General features: G+C 40.2%; 1 protein-coding gene across 1 annotated transcript in view; it reads right to left on the bottom strand.

Annotated features, from left to right (window-relative positions):
- Window positions 1-1,332: 1,332 nt before the first annotated feature.
- The window catches only part of crebrf (creb3 regulatory factor), a 28,827-nt gene continuing 8,414 nt past the window's right edge, over window positions 1,333-21,745 (bottom strand). The window contains exons 3-10 of the mRNA XM_061055272.1: window positions 20,037-20,162; window positions 17,456-17,634; window positions 14,231-15,390; window positions 13,904-14,101; window positions 13,223-13,412; window positions 12,982-13,055; window positions 12,592-12,711; window positions 1,333-11,890 (exon numbers count right to left, since the gene is read on the bottom strand). Of these exons, the coding sequence (XP_060911255.1) occupies window positions 11,772-11,890; window positions 12,592-12,711; window positions 12,982-13,055; window positions 13,223-13,412; window positions 13,904-14,101; window positions 14,231-15,390; window positions 17,456-17,634; window positions 20,037-20,162 (2,166 nt within the window). The 3' untranslated portion in view covers window positions 1,333-11,771. The remainder of the gene's footprint in view (window positions 11,891-12,591; window positions 12,712-12,981; window positions 13,056-13,222; window positions 13,413-13,903; window positions 14,102-14,230; window positions 15,391-17,455; window positions 17,635-20,036; window positions 20,163-21,745) is intronic.

Raw genomic sequence — 21,745 nt, forward strand, 5'->3', positions numbered from 1 at the left:
ACTGTATGAAAGGGTATTTACAATGGATTAGAAAACTAATTTGTATAGATGTTTCGATTGTAGATTGTTTAAATGAAAACTACATGTCTAATGACCATTGGACATTAATGTTTCGTTTGGGGTGTGTGTGAAGATCTATTCATTGCCTTGATGTGATGGTGAGGGTTTCAGTATTTTCAAACCGACTGAATCCCTCAGTTTATAGGAATTATCGGAAAGAGTTGTCATAACTCTGTTCCGAAATATAATAAGAAATGCTCCCCTTGCATGATTGCCCATCTAGCCTACTTAGATAGGTTAGACATTTTTTAAATTATGTTTTCATGGTTCCCTATGTCCATGCAAGAGGGATGACCTTCCCCCTCTTCAAACAAATAGTCAACTTCTTTTTTTATGGAAAAATAAAGGTGAGCTTAGTTAATAGGCTATGGAAATGGAAGTTCTTTGCTTGGATTTATTATGCTGAAGTTTTTTATCCTGGAAATAAAAAAACGTATTTGGGCTGTTTACAGTTTGAATAAATCTTAAGAGTACACCAAAAGGCAGAGATGTGTTGAATGCACAGTTTATGATTAGATCTGTTGTTTTTTTTTGTTTTTTAAATGAGTCCACGTTTTTTCCTGCACATAATCTAATCTGGTGTCCTTATTACACAGTAATATAAGAATGATTTCAATGAACTAAATGACTAAGAAATAAAAATTAAAAGATATCCATTAAATTCATACACATTGTTTTATACAGGTTTATAATTCTTCTTCCGCTCAATAAAGAAGCTCCCTAAAGAGTAGGTTCATAACTGAACTTCTTGCACTTATCTAGCTGATGGTGCTGTTAGTGTCATGACATCGCCATGTGATGCCCAGCGGCGCCCATGTGACCCCCAAACCCCAGAAAATCTTCTACAATTACAAAACCAGAAAAAGAAAGTTTATAAGTAAATAAATAATACTTTAATAATAATATGTTTAAATTTTATTTTATGAGAGCTTTAAAATTGAAATAGAGAAAAATAACAAAGAAACAAAAATTAGCAAAAAATTATGTGGTCAGCTACAGTTTGACAATTGGATATCAAATAGGTCGGTTGTTTTGTTAATGATTAATTTTCTAAGACAATGTCTGTAAAACAGAGCCAATGATTGCCCTACAACAGTTTAAATGTGCTAGTGATTTTACATTTATTTATAACAGTGATAATCAACGGAATGGAAGAAGACATGTTGAAGTTAACATCATTAATCCTTTTTATTGTTTGAAATTCAATAAAACTTCTTCAGTTCAACGTGGTCATGTGTGCACAGGTAAATCCATTCAACAAACATGAGTCAGTTTGGGGTGCTAATGGTTTTATTATTTTTGTATTAAAATCAATAAACATAATCAAACTACTGTGGTTACAAGCAGACAGAGTTGAGGTACCAACTCCTGGCTGATACAACAGAGAAAGAATGATATTTAAAAAATAAGAAAAGAAATAAAAATGAGAGAGAGGCACGGAAACACGACAGAGATTCAGGGCAGGTGTCCGCAGGATGTCAAGCAGCCAGAGACAAAAACTGTCAGAAGCTCTGTACAGAATGTGTCCTTACAGTACAAACATACAATCCAACAAAAAAAGAAACAAAACATTATTTAGATTTCCTTGCCTGGGCATAAAGCCACCCACTCTGCCTCCCAGGAAAATAAAATACAATGTAAAACAAAACAAAAAAGTAAGTTAAATCAGAAGTAAAAACCCAGCACGACATTTATTACACAACATAAATATAGCAACTGTCAAGATATTGTATTGAACAGGCATATATGTGAACTACAAATATAGATGTCATTGCTAAAGAGGATCAAGTTAGTTTCAGCAGGATACTTTACTTTCTGCAGGTTTTGCTTCTTTGTGAAATTAGAATCACCAAGAGATCTATTATAGAGCACTTAGAACAGCCTTCCTACTGAGACTGGGGAGAAGGACACACACAGGACTAACTACAGAGAGATCCCATGCTGTTGATCTAATCAAAGAAGTTACCATACAAGACCAGAAGCATCAGAACAGTGGCATGTAGCTGTGGAGCTAAAGATGACCGGTATCTCACACATCCTCTACATGTTTGGGCTTGTATGGATTTCCTATAAAATCATACTTTCTGTTGTTTGAATTCTCAAAAAAAATAAAAAATAAAAAAAACCATAAAAGATGCTTTGCGATCAACATTAACTTTTGTGAAGTTCCTCTTGCTCCATTCATTTTGGTAAGTCTGGAAGGAGGTCAATCATCAATCAGCTGTGTTGGATGATGAGTGTGTAGACATGGGAAGAGGGGTTTTGTTTTTTTATTAAGGGTAAGTTGTTGTCATTTGTTTTAATAAGATCAGTCTGCAGAGGAGGAAATGAACCCCATCCCCCTCATCATCCTTCATTGTAGGGGGGGGGGGGGGGAGAGGTCTCTGCCCACCAGCCTTTATTAAGTGGCTCCTGGCAAATTGCAGGAGTTCCCTGACAAGACTGCAAACCAAAGCCCTTCGAACAAAATCTAAAATCCAAAAATCTAAAATAAAAACATCTCTGGCGCAGTAGAGAAGTTTTCCGAGAAGACTGATCAATTTGTGTTTCATTTCCCCAGCTTCCAGGCTGTGGAGACCCTGATCATCAATCAGTGTCGGGACAAATAACGTTGTGTCAAGGCAGGGTTCTCTTTGCTGACTCAATGAGCCTGGTTGGAGGCGGTATTGACCATAATCACACAGCGGACATTTGTCTCAGAGGTCAAGCTCAGGTTGGGATGCTAAAATGCATGTATGACGTCACACTACTGTATTCCGATGTAGGTTGCATAAATGTGTGGTTTCTAAACCAATCGCTATCATTTCAAGCTTCTTGATTAATCTGCAACTGACAGACAGTTAAACGTGTCAATCCCTGGGTAAATCTGGCAAATTAAAGTTAACACAATATGGCTAACAACCTTTTAGAGTTTCTGTCAGGACTAAGCCCATGTTAGCATCAAAGTTCTTGCTAGCAGACCTTAAGGTTAGCTAGGAATTGGCTGAAAGCTAATACTACCTTTTTGTAGAGTTACTGGATACAAAAGGAAAGTTAGATATTCCTATCTAAAATTATGTTTTTTATGCAATTACCTCTGAGTAAACATGATGTTAGGAGTTTTCCTCTTAGCTAATGTAATGTTAGGAGATTGGTTCTTAGTTAGCTAACAAGTAATCTATATCTCCTAACGCAATGCTAGATAGGCGATATAGCGTTAGCGCAATGCTAGCTAGGGGTTTACTTCTTGGCTTATGTGAGCTGAGAATAGCTGCTTGCTAACTTTAGCTGCTGTATAACTATAGCTAATGGGTTATCAAATGTGTTTATTTTTCTTTGTAATATGGGCAGTTGTCGCCCCAGAGTAAATTGCCTTCTCATTTTCTCATTAATGTGAAGCAAGGGAATGATAACAAGTACACGTTTATGGGACTTACAACCTGCAACCCAGTAGTACAACATTAAACAATCATTTGAGCTTCCAAACATGAATGCGACGGTAGAATCTATTAGCTGATGTGTAAAATGGTGAATATTGCCCCTTCTAACCACGTAAAAAAACCTCCAATGACAGAACTCTTCATGAGCTTCACAAAGCTTACTCAAAGCCACAATGAAACTGAAGATCTGAAGGTTTGTTAACTTACACGAATACAGAGAAGGTAAAAAAAAAAAAATCCCCTTTCCAAAAAACAGTCAGTATAATAACGCAGTCAATAAATGTTTGCATGGACTTAATAAATATAACTGGCTATGGCTTCATATTTAGCCTTCTATAAAATAAAAGAGTGCTATCAAGCTTCTTATCTGACACTCAGCAAGTTAGCAAATATGCTTGTAGGCCTATCTACCATGGACAAAATAGTTTTCATCCATTTATTAATGGCTGGATCTGCATCTTCAGAGTGCAGTGGCAGGATATTACAAAAATATCTTCGTTAATGACTTTATATTAGATATTATGTAAGTATTATTGAATTAATAGCTGGTTAATTTGAATAACATTTAATAAGTTGACAATCATTCTTGTTTCATTCTGACTTTGATTCATGTGTGTGAACCCCATGAAAAGTCTCATACTCCTGGTGAAGCCTGCACCAGTGGTAAGCTATAAAATCTTAATTCAACAACTCTACATTTGACAGGACTAACATAAATATCAAAGAAATGGTATGAACAAGGGATCAGGGTAAAAGGCAAAAAAAACATGTAATTCAGGGAAAAGTTTCAAATGACCAACATACGACATAGTCAGAGCATAAATATCAAACCCTAATACTATTTAAAATAAAGTTCAACATACAAGCTGGGCATCAGCCAAATAAAGATACAACATTCATGATCATTCTGGATCCTGACGACAAGAGGCTTCCTCTGTGTGTCAAACAAAAAACAGGAAATAGAACAGGAAAGCTCCTTCAGACACTCACACCTGTCTGAATGAACCTGCTGAGGAAGACTAGTCTACATTCATCAGCAAAGCAGCAGCAGAGTTATAACTTGCCATGTCAGCATACAGCAGTGCAGCAGTCAGAAACACGAGACCAACCCGAGTCATCAACTGAAGGAATAATATGGCTAATACAGCCTGTGAACACAGCTATGAACAGATTAGCACCACAGTTTACCTCCATGCTCAGTTTGTTGCTTCATTCGCAACCTGCAACTCAGTGCCAACACTGACTTCAAGGAGGGCCTGGCACTTCATAATAGCAAAGTTAAGAAATGGAAAGTATGTTTTTTTTTTTTCTTTTTGTTTTTCTCTAAAAGGTCTCAAGAGGCAGCAACACGACGCTCCATGTTGAACCAAAGACGAAGAATGCATTGTAATTTTCCAAGGTAAAAAGCAGGCCCAGGTCTACCTCTGCCTCAGACACAGTGGAAGTTTGCTCTTCTCTACATGGACACACCAGCGGTGGTAGCAGCAGTAGCAGCTGATACAGACAACACAATAACGTGGCATAGTGGGCAGAGAAAGAGCTAAAAACAGAACCAGGTTTCCCAAAACATCGTTGTCATTTATGCTTTTCTCCGGCGGTGCTTTGAAAGGGAATTCCTTGTCTTTCCGTTTATGACAACAAAATAGCTCAGATCTGCTGTAAAGGCTGATTATTTTACAAAAGTATTGATTTTGGGTAAAATAATGTTTTCTTTTTTTTTTTTTTTTTTTTTGTACTTCAAGTGTAGGTTTTGGGAAATCCAGTCCCATATTTCTGTAGGGGAACCCCCTCCAGACTGACAGAAGGTGCAGATTTGTGTTCTCAAATATTTGATTAAGGCACCTGGTTTAGCAGGCATCATATTCAAAGTACTGTTTCATTTCCTTGTAAATGTAAAGACCACGTGCAAGGTAAGTAAAACTGTGGGTGTTTTGACTGTTGTAGAAATAAACATGTGGAGGAAAAAAAAACCTGGGTTGGTGGTGAAGCACACTAAACCAAAATCTAAAGTCTCCCTGTGCTCATTCAACAGCAGCAAGAATGAAATCATTCAACTGAGAGTACAGTGAGTTCACTTTGTGACAATGTGGACGCAAAGTTATTTCCAAACATGCAAAAAGATCTCCAGATATCACTTGGTTCCCTTGGTGCTATGTAGGGAATCAGCATGCAGGTGTTCGCTCTGTATCTTTATCACAGAGTACATTTCTGAAGTGTCGTTTGGACACGGGAACATGTAGAGAGTAGTAAGCATACAGCCTCTGAGGATGAGGCGTTTTGACAAGCAACAGGGACAGCCCACATGGATTCAAACAAGACAGGAAACAATAGAAATGCCTCAAAAGAGACGTAAAGCCAGACTCTGAGATCTGACATCACACCCAGCAAGAGGTTATTCCGTTTTTTAAAACCCAATTTATTTACATAATAATATTTGGTAACGTTTTTCTTACATTTCTGTCATTTCCAAAATTATCTTTTAAAAGTTGAGGTTTGCTCCAACTTGGCAGAGTCTTCTGCTTTTGCTGTTAAATGCACTCAGATTATGAACTGAAACCAGTGTACAGCCGGTTTATACAATTCTCTGGGTGAAACAGTTGGCCTATATGTCTAATGAATTTGAGGCCTTACAACAAAAACAAAGCACTCATACCATTGTTCTACCAAATTTTCTTACATTCCCAAAAATGTCCTATGATGTTTTTTTCAAATGTTCAGAACTTTACTCAAGTAGAATATACAGTTTTGTGAAAAGGGCAATCACAGAGCTCAATGCCTCTTACCATTGGGACAGTGGCTGAACACGGCCCTTGTCCCAAGTGTGCCACATTTAAAGCAGATTTGTTGACACAATCTCTATTTTCACAAATCATGTAGTTATTTTAAGAAAATGACAGAAACATGAGACAAACGTTACCAAGTATTACCTGTAGAGAGCTCATCAAATTGTTACATCATTGGGGCGTTCTCCTCGTTATCTAAATCTATAAATAATAACGATGTCCTAAAACACACGAAAAAGTGGATTTGTGTTGCAGTTCTTAGGAATGTACTGTTCCTCTCTGACTTTTGGCAGGAACATCAAATCCAGGTGTCTGGCTTTTTACAAAAACAATTAAGTAATGCTGAACATTAATGATCAAAACAGGTCAGTAATACAGAAATCACCACACTGTCGTTGTTGATGAGAGAAATACTAAGTGTGAATAACCCTCTGATTGGTCCAACAGGGATCACATGATCATAGTTACTCATGACCTGAATATCGATGCCATTTAAATTCTTAGACTTTTTCCAAACATTTGAACAAATCAGCACCATGACATAAACCAGTTGATTTACAAATTGGACTCACATTTTTTTATGAGTGTACATTTTTTTAAGGTTGTGTTTGAACATTGAAACTTTGTGAATTCTTGTGACATGTCTGCCATTTTTAAGTTCCTGTTGAGAGCATTGCACTATATTGATTGACATTCATAATACACACACGCACATAAAATATTTTGTACAGAGTAAAGAATGGCGACAATAACTGGAATACATAAATATATTTTTCTCTTGATTTTATGTCATCACATACGTCAGATAGAAGAACGATATAACCCTGATTTGCTGAAAGAGCTGTATGGATCCACTTAGCTTTTATTGGACAAGAGTAGCACAAAGTTACACACTCTATTAGCTTAATAGTTGACTGTATAGGATTTATGTCATCAGAAATAAAAGAAGGAATAGTTTTACTGGCGTGGATTTTTTTTCATTCACTCTTCCACTGTTAAAATGCCACAGAGTCTCATGGTTCGAATGTAAAGTTGCACAGCTTGCGCCTATCATTTTAAATGTAAAAACCTGTGAGGACTCTATCTTGAACCAGCCTCGTGATCGACAACAAAACACACACTCCTTTTCTTGAGACGCTCCACTGTCGGTCAACTAGCGGCCCTTTGGCCAATGTTGACGCCCTATCAATCTTGAGCAAAATCTTAGCTGAAAAAATGCTTCAAATATTAATCAAACTGAGAACAAGTCTTTCAAAATTTGAAACAATTTCTAAGGTACATTTCACCACGTCTGCTCTTCAGTCATGGTTGTTTTGAGCCAATCAGGCTGAATGGTTTTTGTTGCTGTTGACAGTATACTGGCAGAACGATGTCTACACCTCAGGGGACATCCCTCGAGACCTGACAGGTCTGACATGTTACTATTATTGTTTGTGTGTCATGAAAAATTATTTAAGAAGGCAATAAGTGTCCGGATTGAGTCTCCATTTGTAATTGGCTTGCCATACAGTACAGTGATATAGTAACTCTCCCCTAAGGCGGCCTGGAACAACATCTTTCAAATTGGTTCTTCCTGGCCGCCCCAGGCTAAACCCCTCCTCATTAAGTCACAAGTAGAAATCAGTTTACAAATGATAACAATATAGCTCTCTGGAGAAATGTGTCTACACTGTACATCACCCTGAAGAGTAAGCCAAAGCAGAATCAGTTTTTCCATAGGAAACCTCTACTGAAGGCAAATGAATCATGACGCCAAGGGGGTCAGCATCAAGATCAATGTAGGGGCCCTGGAATCAAAACCCTCTTTTTTTTTTTTAAGACCACAAACACACTATCCCCTGACCAGGAAATAGACCTATCCTGCCAAGACACTGAGCTTCCCGAAGCCAAACAATGATATGCTCTTGTTCAACACCAGATATCATCACATGGCTCCAGGAACATGTAGCTCTAACCCTGGCCAGGCCACACATCAATTCCTTGCTTGTTTATAGACCTAGCTGAGTCAGGTTCTAGACCTATCCTAGCAAGTAGTCGTCAAGTACACTTGCAGCATTCACACCAGGCCTTTTAGCAGCAAATGGAAGAAAAAATGCTTTTCTTTTTGTTTGATTTTTTTTTCCTTTTTTGGACAAAGTGCTTTCGTTTTCAAACATATAAGATAAGAGTATTCTATACATATATCTAACATTTAGAAGATAGATATTAACTTATATAGTCTATTTACAAAAATGAATCACTACTAAGAAAATAGCTATGAATACGGGAGAGCAAGTCATTAGGCTACAACTAGACTAAAATAAGAATCATGGATACTCATCATTCTTTTTTCAGAAAAAGCACCATTTCTCCCTTTTTAGACGGAACAGAAAAAGTAAAAATATATTTATATATGTGTGTGTTTAGCAGTGCCTGTTATTCAATCACACAATAGAGACCACAGCTCTGCATCACTATCTTCAGACATCTGAGTTCATTCAATGAAGGAGGACTTTCTCACCTCAAACTAACCTGAATTCAGCCTGTCAAACACTTATTGTTTGTATTTGCCTGCTAACTGAGTGAGTTGTAGATGAATTCAAGAATTCCTGAGATTGGCAGCGTTTCCTCTGAGGGCACAGCAGGGAGGCAAGCATACACATATCATGCATTTGCTTTAGTAAGGGTTAAACTGGCTGCTAGTTTGTGGCCTGGACATTGTAACTCTGTGTTTTGAAGTTATCGGAAAGATGCAAGCTGAGGACCCGAGGTATGGCCAAGCAAGAAAAAAATCAGCAATGCAACCTCAAAGTTGGACACATCAATCCCAGGAAATGCAGTTTTCCACCGTTTCCAAGGTTAAGAAGGGAATACGTGTTAAAATGAAAAAGTAGAAATACACAGTATTGGGCAAACGTTATAATTGCTTTGGCTTTCTTGCAGCACCTTCAGTAACACCTCCTCCTCATCGGCCCTCACATCTCCATCATACTGGACATGTCCCTGTCCTCACTAAAGACAGCCTGTCCTCATTCTCTTTATAGACCACTCAGACTAGACCAGGACTTCACTGCATTGGGTTTAGATAAATCTATTCCAGTTTATCTGCAGGTCACTCAGCCAGCAAACGAGACTAAAGGGGTCAAACTATCAGACCGACGGGCTGCTCTGTAGGACTTCTCTTCTATTTTCCTCCACCTCTCCTTCTCTTTACTCAAAGGAAATCCAACTGAAAACCCAACAGGAAAACTCACGGGCAGCTAAAGTACAAAAATATAACAAGAACTCTTTTTTTTAATTTCTTTTTTTTTTGGCTTTTGTGTTTTTTCCTCTAACGTTCTTGATGCAAGGGTAGGCTTTAGAAATGTGTCATGCTTAAAAATGAATCAATTGTGATGAAAAGTGGCATTTCACTGTTGATAGATAAATATCAATAATGTTTTTTATATACAGTACTTGAAACACAATTCAGTTAATATTTTGTCAATGACCTAGACCTCGTCTACACACAGAAAAATCAAACAAGTGACACAACAAAACATTTTGGTTATTGTTGATGACATTTCGACAAACGAGAAAAATATGTAACATAGCTTATCTACCAGCGCTCTTAGTTTCTTTGTCCTAGAAAGCGCAAAAAACACAATTAGCATGTGGAGGGAGGAATCAGTTCAGGAATGAAGTGCTAGCTAAGCAACAAATCTACTGCAAAAGCCTGTAGATGGGAGTTACTTCATCATTTTAGAAAAAAAATGAATGAATGTTCCTTTTCTGTACAGAATTGGACCCAAGCTAATTTCACAGTTCAATGAAGTTCCCTGACCCTCCCACATTTCTTACATTCAATACGGCGTCAGGTAAGCTGTGCAAAACCTTACTTTAACTGGCTGTTTGCCATTTCGTTGCATGTGTCTTTGGTACATAAAACAATCAAAATATAGTGTGCAAATATTTTTTTGTAACTCTTAACGAAAATATCAGTTTACCCCTCCCCCGATCCCTAAAGACAGAGTACCAAAAACCAAATAATCTATTGCAGAGCCCTCCTATTTACACAGACTCTGTGGCATCATGCAACAAGAGCTTCCATTTCTTTTTATATACATTCAGAATATCTTCAGACAACTGATATACGTGACAAACCCCACAGGTGTGTCTCTCTCCTCACATTCACTAACAATCTCCCTCAGTGTAAAGTAGTCCTCTCCTTGGCTGGACCTCAGGGAGTTCAGACCAATCCCTCTTAAACACACACACACACTCTCTCTCTCTCTCTCTCTCATACACACACACTTACAGAAACACACACACATACATACACAAGGCACAATGAATATAACTCTGATCAAACACTATAGTATGAACACACCACACTATTAGCCTGGTCATCTCTGCTGTACAAAAAGGAAAGCCAGTGCCGATTTTTCACTCGGAGACACTTTTTATATGTACAGTTTCCAAAAGGAGATGGATCACTGTTTATGTCATCATCGTCTACAATGATCATCTTATTCAACTTCTGTTCCCACAACGGCTAATTTGCCCGTTTCAACCAGTCCAGTTAAAACTAGCACAAGACCAAAAAAGCACCAAACCACACGCACAACTTCCTGCTGTTGTTTCAGTTAACGTCTTCAAAATAAAAGCATTAAGCTTCATCCTGAACGCTAAGAAAACTTCAACCCAGCAGGAATCTGACGCTGAACTGTGAAAGGTCTAAAATTTATCTTTCAGCTTTTTTTTTTTTTTTTGATTCTAAATTTGCACCATGTACATAATGACAACAGCAAACCTGGTTATAAAACAGGGGATGGCATGGACATATTTAGGCCTTCATTACAAAATATATCCTGCCAACCCATGACGCCTCGGAGCACGCTGCTTTTTCTTTCTGCAGCAGTCTATGCAACCAAAGCAGTTTTCTTTTCTTTTTTTTTTGTATTAAAGTACTGAACTCAGTGTGTTAACTGGACATCCTAATGTTGTTTTGTGTTGCCATGTAAGATGAACCTCCTCTGAGAAATGAAAACTGGAACTTCTCTTTCATTTGATGGTGTCTGACGTTCGGTAACTCTTCCTCTGTCATTCTCAAACAAATTGCGTGAAAGTTTTCCAGTGGTTACACTTGTACTGTTTCAGTCTCAGCCCTGGAAGCAGACCGTACACAATGCTTTGCTAAACACATCTAATGATCCCCGGTGGATTTGGAACGGGCTGTTAGCTAAACACCTAACCATCCTTTTCTTTAAAAAGGCCCTTTACCCAGTAGATGCTCGCGATGGGTTGGGAGAAGGTGACGCACTGACTCTGCACGCAGTGTGCAGAGGCAGAAAGCGAGGGTGTCTGCCATACATGTGCATGGCTAAAACAAGCACACGTATATACACACACAGGGAGTGGTATGTGTGTTTGTGTGGCTAACAATGTGTATGAACTCAGGGTTTGAGGGGCATGCAGAGGGGAGCATAGTTACAACGGAACAGCACGGTGATAATAATTAGTCCACTCCTCTCAGTGGACCTCTCTTTATCTAGATTTTGGAGGTGGGGACTCGCAGGCCGACCAGTCCGCCGGTGGGATCACCACGCCCCGTGTTCTCCAAGATCTTGTTGACGAAGTCTGAAGTCTGCCCAGCAACAGGTGATGCCACTGCACACAGAGACACAAGAAAACCTTTAGAGATTTTTCTTCAGTATGTAACTTAGTGTGTCAAATCATGAGTTCTAACATGAATATTATTGTAAACAACTTTAGTGATATATTATTCCTTGAAGAAGTTGGTAGTTGTAACTGTTATTAAGGTGTTCTTCAGAGAATGCAAAGGAAAAACGTAATCTCCCCTGATGTTATCATTCTATGTAGTTAACAAGCCTCTTCACCACTTTCATCACAGTTTAGTTTTATCTGATGAAGATGATATCATCATATGTAAGCCATTAATAATTTAGCCCTGCTAACTCAATCCGCGTCTCTATTGTGACTAGTTGTGGCTCTTTTATGCCCTACTTTTTTTAAAGGGAAACATTTTCAGAAGAAATGATTCATTGCTAGTCACATCAATCAATAATAATAATGTTTCCCACGCATAGACGATACTGGGACAGGCCACCCAGTGTATTCACAGCTGCATAAGCATAATTGCTGATCTTTTTTTAATGGTATGTTTTTTCGCAAATGTGTGTCCTGAGTCGGGCAAGTTGGAGTACCACCGATTTAACCCATTGTTCACAAGTGTTTTGTGATGAGTTAACTCCTTACAGCATCCTTTTCCTTTTTGAAGCTTGTCTGATTTGGATTTTGACTGTACTTTTAATTTTAAAAAATCTGCTTTTGAGCTCATTTATTCTCACCAAGTGTCTCCTGAATGAGATGCTCCAAAGTGTCAGTCATGTTGGTGGGACGAGGAGAAGAGTCCTCCACTCGAGCTACGATTTCTTCTTTGATGGTGTTGATCACATACAGCAGGCGATCTACAAGACGAGAAAGACAAATTTAGAATTAAACGATAACAGTCCCAGAATTATGAACCCAAGTTATTGATACAAAATATATTCACCTTCAGGTCAGGGTTTTTGACAAAGCTACATCATCATTATTTAGTCATTTTTATTCATCAGAAGGTCGATTTTACAAAGCTTGCAAAAGCAAAGACTAGATGTAATCATGTAAGTAAAAAATAGATTCAGTTATATATTTGATTGAGAACAAAATGTGTGTGTTTATTGTCCTAATCAACCTACCATACTCTGTGCTGAGTCCCCAGAGCTTCACCTTGTTTGCTTCATACTGCGCCTTCTTCTTTAAACGGCAAGCTCTACACACACAACAGATGAGTGGAGTCATTAAAGATAACAGGAATGAGAAGCAAACATGGCACGTGGGCTAACATCAACATCTCAGCTTTTTTTAAATTGAAACAATCTGGAGGTCAGTGTGATTCAAATTTAAACTTCCTTGCCACTTTGTCCGTGCATCTCTTACCTTGATGCCAGCTTGTTCTTCTCCTTGCGGGACCGTGGTCGAGCAGTCAGGGGCAGCTCACTGACGGGGGTCAGGTCACTGATCACCTTGTTCAGTTTGCGGAGCTCAGTGCCGATCTGCAGCAGCTTGCGAGGATTGGGAGTCAGGTCTTCAACGTCTGTGCGGCGAGACTTCTTCAGCAGGTACTTTCCTTTATGAAAAACATAAGCTGTCAGAGGTGATGTTTCAGATTAAATCAACCACACAAGTAGGTCAGACTTTCTGTTGAACCCTAGTACCTTAGATTTGATCACATTTTCACAAGCTTGAAGAGCATCTTATATTGAAATCCATAACAACATACTAACAATGGAATATGAGTCATTCTCAATCAAGTAAAATACTGGCATGAACGCAACAGAAAAGAGAAATACGTTTCTGCCTGATCTTTTCATTTCTATTGGGTTTTAAAAAAAAGGCTGTTTGTGTGAGAAATGACACTCCAGCGTGATCACTTTCACTGTTGTGTCACTGCAACATGCTGAGCACAGCTGCTGTCTTCGAATGTCCAAACTGTCTGTTGGTTTGAGAACTAATAATCATATAAGCTAAGCTCGAGCTTATGTCTCATAAAGTTAGTCCATGTTGATATTATATGCCTGTGCACAGCTAATAAATGTATATATATGTGTGTGTGTATACCATGGAGAGGCCCATTCTTCTGGTACAGGTTGCTAGGCAGCGTGTGTCTGTCCCACTCAGACGGCTTGAGCATACGTTCCTGTTTGGAGGGGGTGAGTTGCTCACTGTACTCCCAGAAGTAGCGGCGTTTGCCCCGCTTTCGACTGGAAACTCCTGCTGTCAGACCTTTAATGTCCTCCATCACCTCCATGTCGCAGCCTGGTGGAGGAGGGAGAAAGTGAGACAGGAGAACATCAGAGCAAAACGTAGACAGTGAAGACAAATTAAAGAGGAGTAAGCACTTGGCTACACATGTAAACCAGAAGTAATAAACAGACATATGGCTACCTGGCTCAGAGAAGGCGTCACTCATGTCGTCGTCCTTGTCTGCTTCATAGTCTTCATCCTCCTCTTCATCCTCTTCTTCCTCATTCTCAGACAGCTCATGCTCACTGCCAAAACCCTCATCGTGGTCTTCATCATCTAGCTCCAGACCGTCCCCTTCTTCCTCCTCCTCCTCCTCCTCTAACTCTTCTTCTTCGTCCTCCTCATCCTCCTCAAGCTGGGAGAGAGCTTTGCCGGCCATTCTGCTGCGAGTTAGGAACAGGGAGTAGTTGTGTTCCTCCTCTTTGCTCTTCTCTGTTCCCTCAGCCACCAGAATGCCGCTGCTAGCTCCTGCCACACTTTCGCCGCCGCTAATGAGCCCAGAGGTGCTGCCCTCCAGCACCTGGCTCTCCTCCGCCAGCTGTGGCGTGGAGACAGACCAGCCAACAGACATCTCTCGCTTCACTGCCCCCTCTGGCCTCCTCTCAAAGCTCATCAGCTTGCCGGAGCCGCTTGCCGCAGCAGCGGGAAGTTCCACCATGGTCACGCTTGCTGATGTGGAGGCCTTCTCATCTGGGGGATGGGGGAGAGGAAGAGGAGGATCAGACCTCTCAAGGTCCGTGTGGGAGGGCTTGTCAGGCTGAGTTTTAAGCAAAGCGCTGACACGAACTTTAGCCTTGCGCACAAAGTCAGAGTTGGGAGAAGTTGGGGCAGCCATCTTGGTTCCTCGACCCTGGGTCTTAGTTTGAGTTTGGCCGTGGTCCTGGGTGAGACTGAGGAAGGTCTGCGTTTTGGCCATAGTCTCTGTGCTGGAGGGGATGGGTCTGGTGGCTTTTTGGGAGCTTTCAGGGAAGTCTGCGAGAAGGCTTCGGGAAGGACGGGAAGAGAACGTGGCGCTCAGAGAGGGCCGTGAAGAGCCAGGGCCAGATCCTTGGCCGGGGACCAGGGGTCTCTTACTGTGACAGGGGAACTGTGACGGCTGAGTCTTAGGGGTTGTCATGGTAAGTTCAGCAGGGGGGTAGAGCGCCTCACACAGAGACTGCGAATCCTCGCTGTTGAGCTGAGCAAGCGTTGGGGTTTGCCCAATCACCTCCTCATCTTGGTAGGGGCTGGAGAAGTCATCCAATCCAAGGAAGTCCACCTCTTTGGTGCCCCAGATGTCACAGCTGGCCAGCCTTGTGTATCTGCCGAGCACAGTCACATGCAGGTCAATCATCAGCTTTGATTGACATAAAAAAAATTAAAAAAAAACCTTTATGATGCTAAATATCTCAATTTTTCAACATAGAAAGGGATCAGCAAACATGGAGCTCAGAGGCTGTCTCAGCGAGACATGTATCTGGTAGATACAGTTTTAACACACATGCAACCAGATGCTGCTTTTAACGTTTTATGCGGTTTGTAAAACCACAACAAGCAGCAAAAGTTCATCAAAATACATAAATAAAATTGTGACTTTTACTAACCCAGAAACAAGCTCTGTAACAGAGCTACCTAGCAGCAAAATTGTATCTGAACAGTCCAGGTTGAAAAAGAATGTTTCATTAGTTAAGACAGAAGTTACGGCACATTCCTGTCCTCCACTTAAACAAGACCACAATCAAATCTGATAGAAGCTGATTGTACAAACTCAGCATATTCTGGATTTAGATTCAAAGCTTTTAAACTATTGTCTGCCCTCAATCAACAATAAACCACAGAGGAGATAGCACAAAAACTATTTTGCCAGCAAAGCATCAGGATAGGCTGCTGGAGCATCACCTGAGATCTCAGGAGACTGCAGCAGCCAGCTGCTTGGTAATTTACCGACCTCTTAAAACCACTCCCCCCTTTAAGCAAACCAGACCCTGCTTTAAATTGTCCGCTGTCAGACCAGGATGGCTCGAGGATTTTCTGTTAGTGATGGTAAACTCTACTGCTGCAATCTTATAATGTTCTCAGACTGACTTTTTATCTAGTGGCAGTTTCCCTACAACAAGAATCTGACTTCCTGAGCACACTGACAAAACTCTCCTCTGTGCCTTAACCCTCTTTTAGTCTGTAAGAGACAGCTGGAGAGAGAAAGAGGAAGAGGCATGCCGCAGAGGGCCCGGGTCAGACTCCAACGAGTCACTGCAGTCACGACAAAGCTTTGACCCACAAGGGGTACGCTCTTACCAGGCTGACTAACGGAACATCCCTCCTCTGACTGACCCTTATTTTTCCGGCTTTTTGACTGTAAGATGGCCCTCCCCATATTTCTTGGACTTTTTCCAGATCAAAGTAAAATGGTTGCAGATTGACAAAAAAAACATGCATTGCTTTTTGACCGCCCTACACTGAGCTTGGTGTTAGTGGTATTAGTAAGGTATTAGTTATAGAGGGCTGTAAAATCACACAACATGACTAAGGGTGACTGCATCCTCTGATTTAGGAAACATTATGAGTCTTATAAACAAAGACAACAAATTCTTGTTCTGCAAAGATCCCGGTTCACTTAGAGGCAGTATGTATCCCGAATTTATAGCCTACAATGGTGTTAGTATGTGTTCGTATGAGGTCAGAAACTCCCATGATAAGACATAAACAAACACATATTAGTCTGTTTCTTAACAGTTTGTCTGTGGCTCTTGGCCAAAAGCTGAGTCATTCCTACCCAAAACAAAACCTTGACATTTTGTGTCCTCTCAGGATTTACTACAGCAGCAGGTCTGTATATATGATGTAGGCTCCAAATTAACTACAGTACTCATCATAATAAAGGTACAGGTGCAGTGCAACATTGTTGCTCATTGCATTTTCAATCATTTATGGACAAAATGTGAAGCACTTTGGCTCAGAAGAACTAATAAAGCATTCGTTGGCTAACAGTATTTCTATGTAGATTATTCTAATTATTTTTGTTTGTCTGCACATGGGACTTGTTGACAAAAAGAAAAACAGTGAATTTTGTCACAACAAAAACAAAAGGCTTTACAAGCAAAGACGTTACAATACATGCATTAGCAGCTACTGGGAGTGATGTTCTTTTTCTGCGTTTTTTTCTCTTATCGAATAATTTGCTGCCAATAATGCAGAGTGTCAAGGACAGTGGATTCAAAGGGAGCGTTCAGCACAATGTTTGCCAATGTAAGCCACCTTTCACTTCAGAATGTGTGACGAGAGGTGAACCCTCATTTCATTTTTTTGTTAATCATCAAGTTATTTTCTTACAGCTGTTTTAAAAATTGATCTTGATTCAGCTACAGCAATTAATAAATGATTGAGTACCTGGTGAGGTCTTCCCAGTAGGAGTCCCACTGTTCGAACGCTGAGTTGCTGCTGACTTCTCTCTCACACTCGCCCAGACCCATGAGCTGATCCACACAGCCCTCCATCTCCTTCCCTCCATCCGCGACCCCCACCATGCTGTCTCTGCAGGGACTCTGTCGGTGGGTCATGTCTCTGTCCTGCAGAGAGAAGGCAATCATGATGGTCAATAAGTTTGTTCATGAGGACATTGTTTACTTTGAATGTTTTCTAGTTTACTCTTTGGTGGTCGAGTTGTAGTTCAATAAGAAGAAGTGCAAAACTGACTCTGCAACACTGGCAAGAAGACTAATAACTCTAACATGAAAGTTTTATGCAACACATAACAAAGATAAAATGCGTATGACAAAGAGTTCTTATGCGATCACTATATTTTGTTTGGGACCTTTGGATGGATCAGAAACTGCACTGAAAAGGTATTCAAGCGGCTGCCTTCTTAAACAGAATAATTTATTCAAGAACGTAGACAACATGATAAGTTGTAAAGCTATTCTACCATGTACCAGAGTCTGCTCAGAAGTGACGCTCTACTGCAAACAGAGCTGAGAGTGTGGTGAATAATGGAGATAACAAATCACATTGATAGCACAATGACTGATTTGCCACCAGCATTGTTTAATGTTTACTGCTCTACAGGCTCTTCAATACAGCTCTAATGTTAACATGATTCCATATCAGCATGGCAGTAGCTCAGTCTGTAGGGACTTGGGTTGGAAACCGGAGGGTTGCCGGTTCAAGTCCCGGTACGGACCAAATTTGGAAATTCGCCTGGTAGGTGGAGAGGTGCCAGTCCACTTCCTGAGCGCTGTCGAGGTGCCCTTGAGCAAGGCATTGGACCCCCCCCCAGCACAGTAACGCTCCCTGTGGACAGCCCCCTCTATCTCTCCAATAATACATGTCTATAGGATCCTGTTTGAGCATGTGTGTATTTCAGCCTGTGTGTGAAGCATTTATATAATATAACAGAGTGATGTCATTTCAATATTTTTGCCCATCAAAAGCAATTAATGTCACTTAGGATAAGGCGGTATAACATATAATAAACATATTTACAGAAGCGGGCATGTACAGAGGCTATAGTCCTCGTTCGTTGGCCGTGGGTTCAATATCGACCTCTGCCCTTTGCTGCATGTCATCCCCTACTCTGTCCTATCCAATAAAGACAAAATTGCCCAATAAATAACTTAATAAAGAAAACTAACTGTTGTGTTGAGGAACAGAAAATATCATCCAACAATCATTCATCTGATTATTGTGTTGCTATGGTGAAAGGACATGAGAGCATGGCAGTGAATCACTATTGTTTAGTCTACAGTGGACAGTAAACTAATGAAGACACCTGCAGCTGACAGGTGAGCCGTCTGTTTAATGCTCCCTCACATCATCCTTAATGTGAGCCAGCAAATGTCACATGGCTGCTAAACAAATTGGCACAGAGTCCTTTCTGCTTCAAATGCCACACTGGCAGCAGAGAGGATGAACTGATTGGCTTCCATCTGAAAGACTGACCGACCCTCTTTCAGATCAGTGACAGTGCACCGTGAACAGCTGTGTCTGATTTCAAAAGAAGTCTGGCTCAAAGGATGGTCAGCGTGGTCTGGAGCCTGTCTGTAGCAGGGCCTTAGCGTGTGTGCATGTGTGTCAGAATACGGCAGAAGTCACTTAATGCAAGTCAAGTCTCTTGTGGTTTTAATACATGATAATGGTAATCTAATAGCGTAAACATTACGTGGTCAAAAATAAAAACTGTAACTTAAATTTGCCTTTAGCCGCTGTTAATAATTAGCATGGTATTTCTCTCTGTTTAATAGCGTTAGCATTAAACACGAACTGACTTGAGTTGGATTTTGTTTTAGCATTTTATTATTATCATTTATTTTAATTCTTTGGAAGTTCATCAGATAATGAAAAATGCATTATGCGTTATAAATCTACCTTCAATGAAAAGTTACTGCAGGGGTCGAGCTGAGTGCTCTATTTAGAAAACAGTGACAAACAACATAATTTCTCCTCTTGATGCAGAATAGTAGGGAATGAGAGTGTATGTAAGTCAGTTTTAGGCAGCTCCCCTCCTGAACGTGGCACCTGAGGCTACATATCCCCTATGCCTTGAGCCCCCTCAGAATGTAGTAGCTGCAGGTGATGGGCTTGCCATGGAATCACCTTTACTCATGACACTCAGCTCATTATGATAATCGGCCAAAAAAATACAAAATAAAAAGATGGGGACGGATAACAAACCTCAAGTCCAGTCGGTAGTCTTCAAGGGGACGAGTCAAGTCTCAAGTTACATTTGTGTGTGACTTCAGTGCAACTCGAGTCCAAGTTGGAAACTCGAGCCCTCATCTCTGGTGTTTGTTACCACATAGGTGTGGGTGGGTGATAGTAAAAGTTGTACAAAGTCCTAATATTTTACAATAGGTTAAATAATGTTGTTTTTTAACAGAAATTTACAGTTTCTCAGTGTGCTAGTGTGCTAGTGTGTGTGTGTGTGTGTGTGTGTGTGTGTGTGTGTGTGTGTGTGTGTGTGTGTCCTACTCACCAGTTCATACATGAAATCTGGGTCAGAGCTGGTGGCGAGCAGCTCAGTGCTGGTCAGGGCCTGGTCAGCAAAGGAGTAGTTCTGAAATGCATCCGCAAAGGGAGGTTCCATACCACTGACGCTGGGCTGCAACACAGCAGAAAAAAAAGATGTTAATAAACAATTGTTATCAACAACAAGCCTCAAATCTTATAAACCGAGTGCTTTAATCTTTTGTAACTGTGCTGTCTCTTTTGACTACTTTTGGATCTGGTTTTATTATTCAATGCATTGATATGGCCATTTATCACTTATTGTGGCACCTCTTTGTATGATGATGAGGGATATAATCACGATCATTAATATGAATATCTTGACAGTCATTATGTTTACATGTGCAAAACGTCTTCAATCATTCTGATTGGGGATTCAAACTTCACTGTTATATGGACCCTTCATAAAACGGTCAGATTATGACGTGTGTACATGCATCAGGCAATTAATCACAATAACACCATTCTGACATGCGCAGAGCTGCCTGATATTTTATCTGCCTGAAAGCAAAATAAGTTGTTCCTTCCCATTGACCGAACGAGAAAGTGATCTCTGATCTTTGGTATGTCAGGGTTATGTTTCTGTCAATGGGCGTGAAGTCAAAAAAGTTTTTCTCCAGAGTGAGATCCATTTCAAACAGAAATCAAGCTCCGCTGTGTGTTTACTCCTTGGTTATTAGTTTTGTTGTTATCGAGTTTTTGGTAAGCTCATCAGAGTCTGCATGCAGACTGGCTTTGCCTGTGTTGTAAACAAACACTGCTTTCGCTGCTCCAGATGCTGCTCCTCCACTTCCCCCGCTCTGCTCCAGAGATTTCATTCTCACTCTTTAGCATCTGTGAATTTGAATATCTGTATTTTATTTGACCTTTTTCCTATTTTCTTCCTCTTCTCTTTCTAATTAAGCTGTGAGCTCAGTAGAATTGTCCTGCAATCAATAAAAAGGGGGAAAGTGCTGGTCTGCAGGAGGACTTTCAGACATGTGCAGTCTTTAATAAAAAAATAATAAAACATTTAAGTACAGTACATTTGTGCCTGAGCTGAATTTGCAGCAAAATCATAATAAACATAAAAGTGGTGTAATGGCACCCACAGTGCCCCCAGTGGAGAGGGGTGTAATTACAACAACAAAAAACGATCTCAGGATTTGTCTGAATCAATTTTGAATTGGGAAAATAGTAATTGCAATGCATTGATGAATCGATATTTTTTACCAGCCCTACCAAGCAGGCATTTCACAGCTAAAAATTTGACTTGACAGTGCTCTCTTTCAAAGGGTGACACTGATTTAAAACTAACTGAAATCTGGCTTAGCATTTTATGAACTTTTATTTGTGACAATGTTTGTCAGTTTCCTTTTTATAATACTTTCTCGTTGTATGACTTCATATGACCGGTATGAGTTCTTTTTACGGACTGACTCTTAAGTTTCGTTTTCATTTTCAGCGATGATCCCGCTCCAGCAGCACTGCAGATTGAAAGGGGAGACGCGTCTGTGTGGGAACATAACCTGCAGCATGATAGAATGAACACCCTCCCTCCCCAACAGAAAACCTTTTGCTAGTAATTCAGAACGGACCAAAGCCACAACAAATGCCATTAAAGTTCTTATATCGACAGAGGGAAATATTAATAGTTCTGCGATGAAACTATACTGTCCCAGATGTGATTAGCTTTAT

Source organism: Labrus mixtus, chromosome 14 (genome assembly GCF_963584025.1).
Source record: "Labrus mixtus chromosome 14, fLabMix1.1, whole genome shotgun sequence".
Lineage (NCBI taxonomy): Eukaryota > Metazoa > Chordata > Actinopteri > Labriformes > Labridae > Labrus > Labrus mixtus.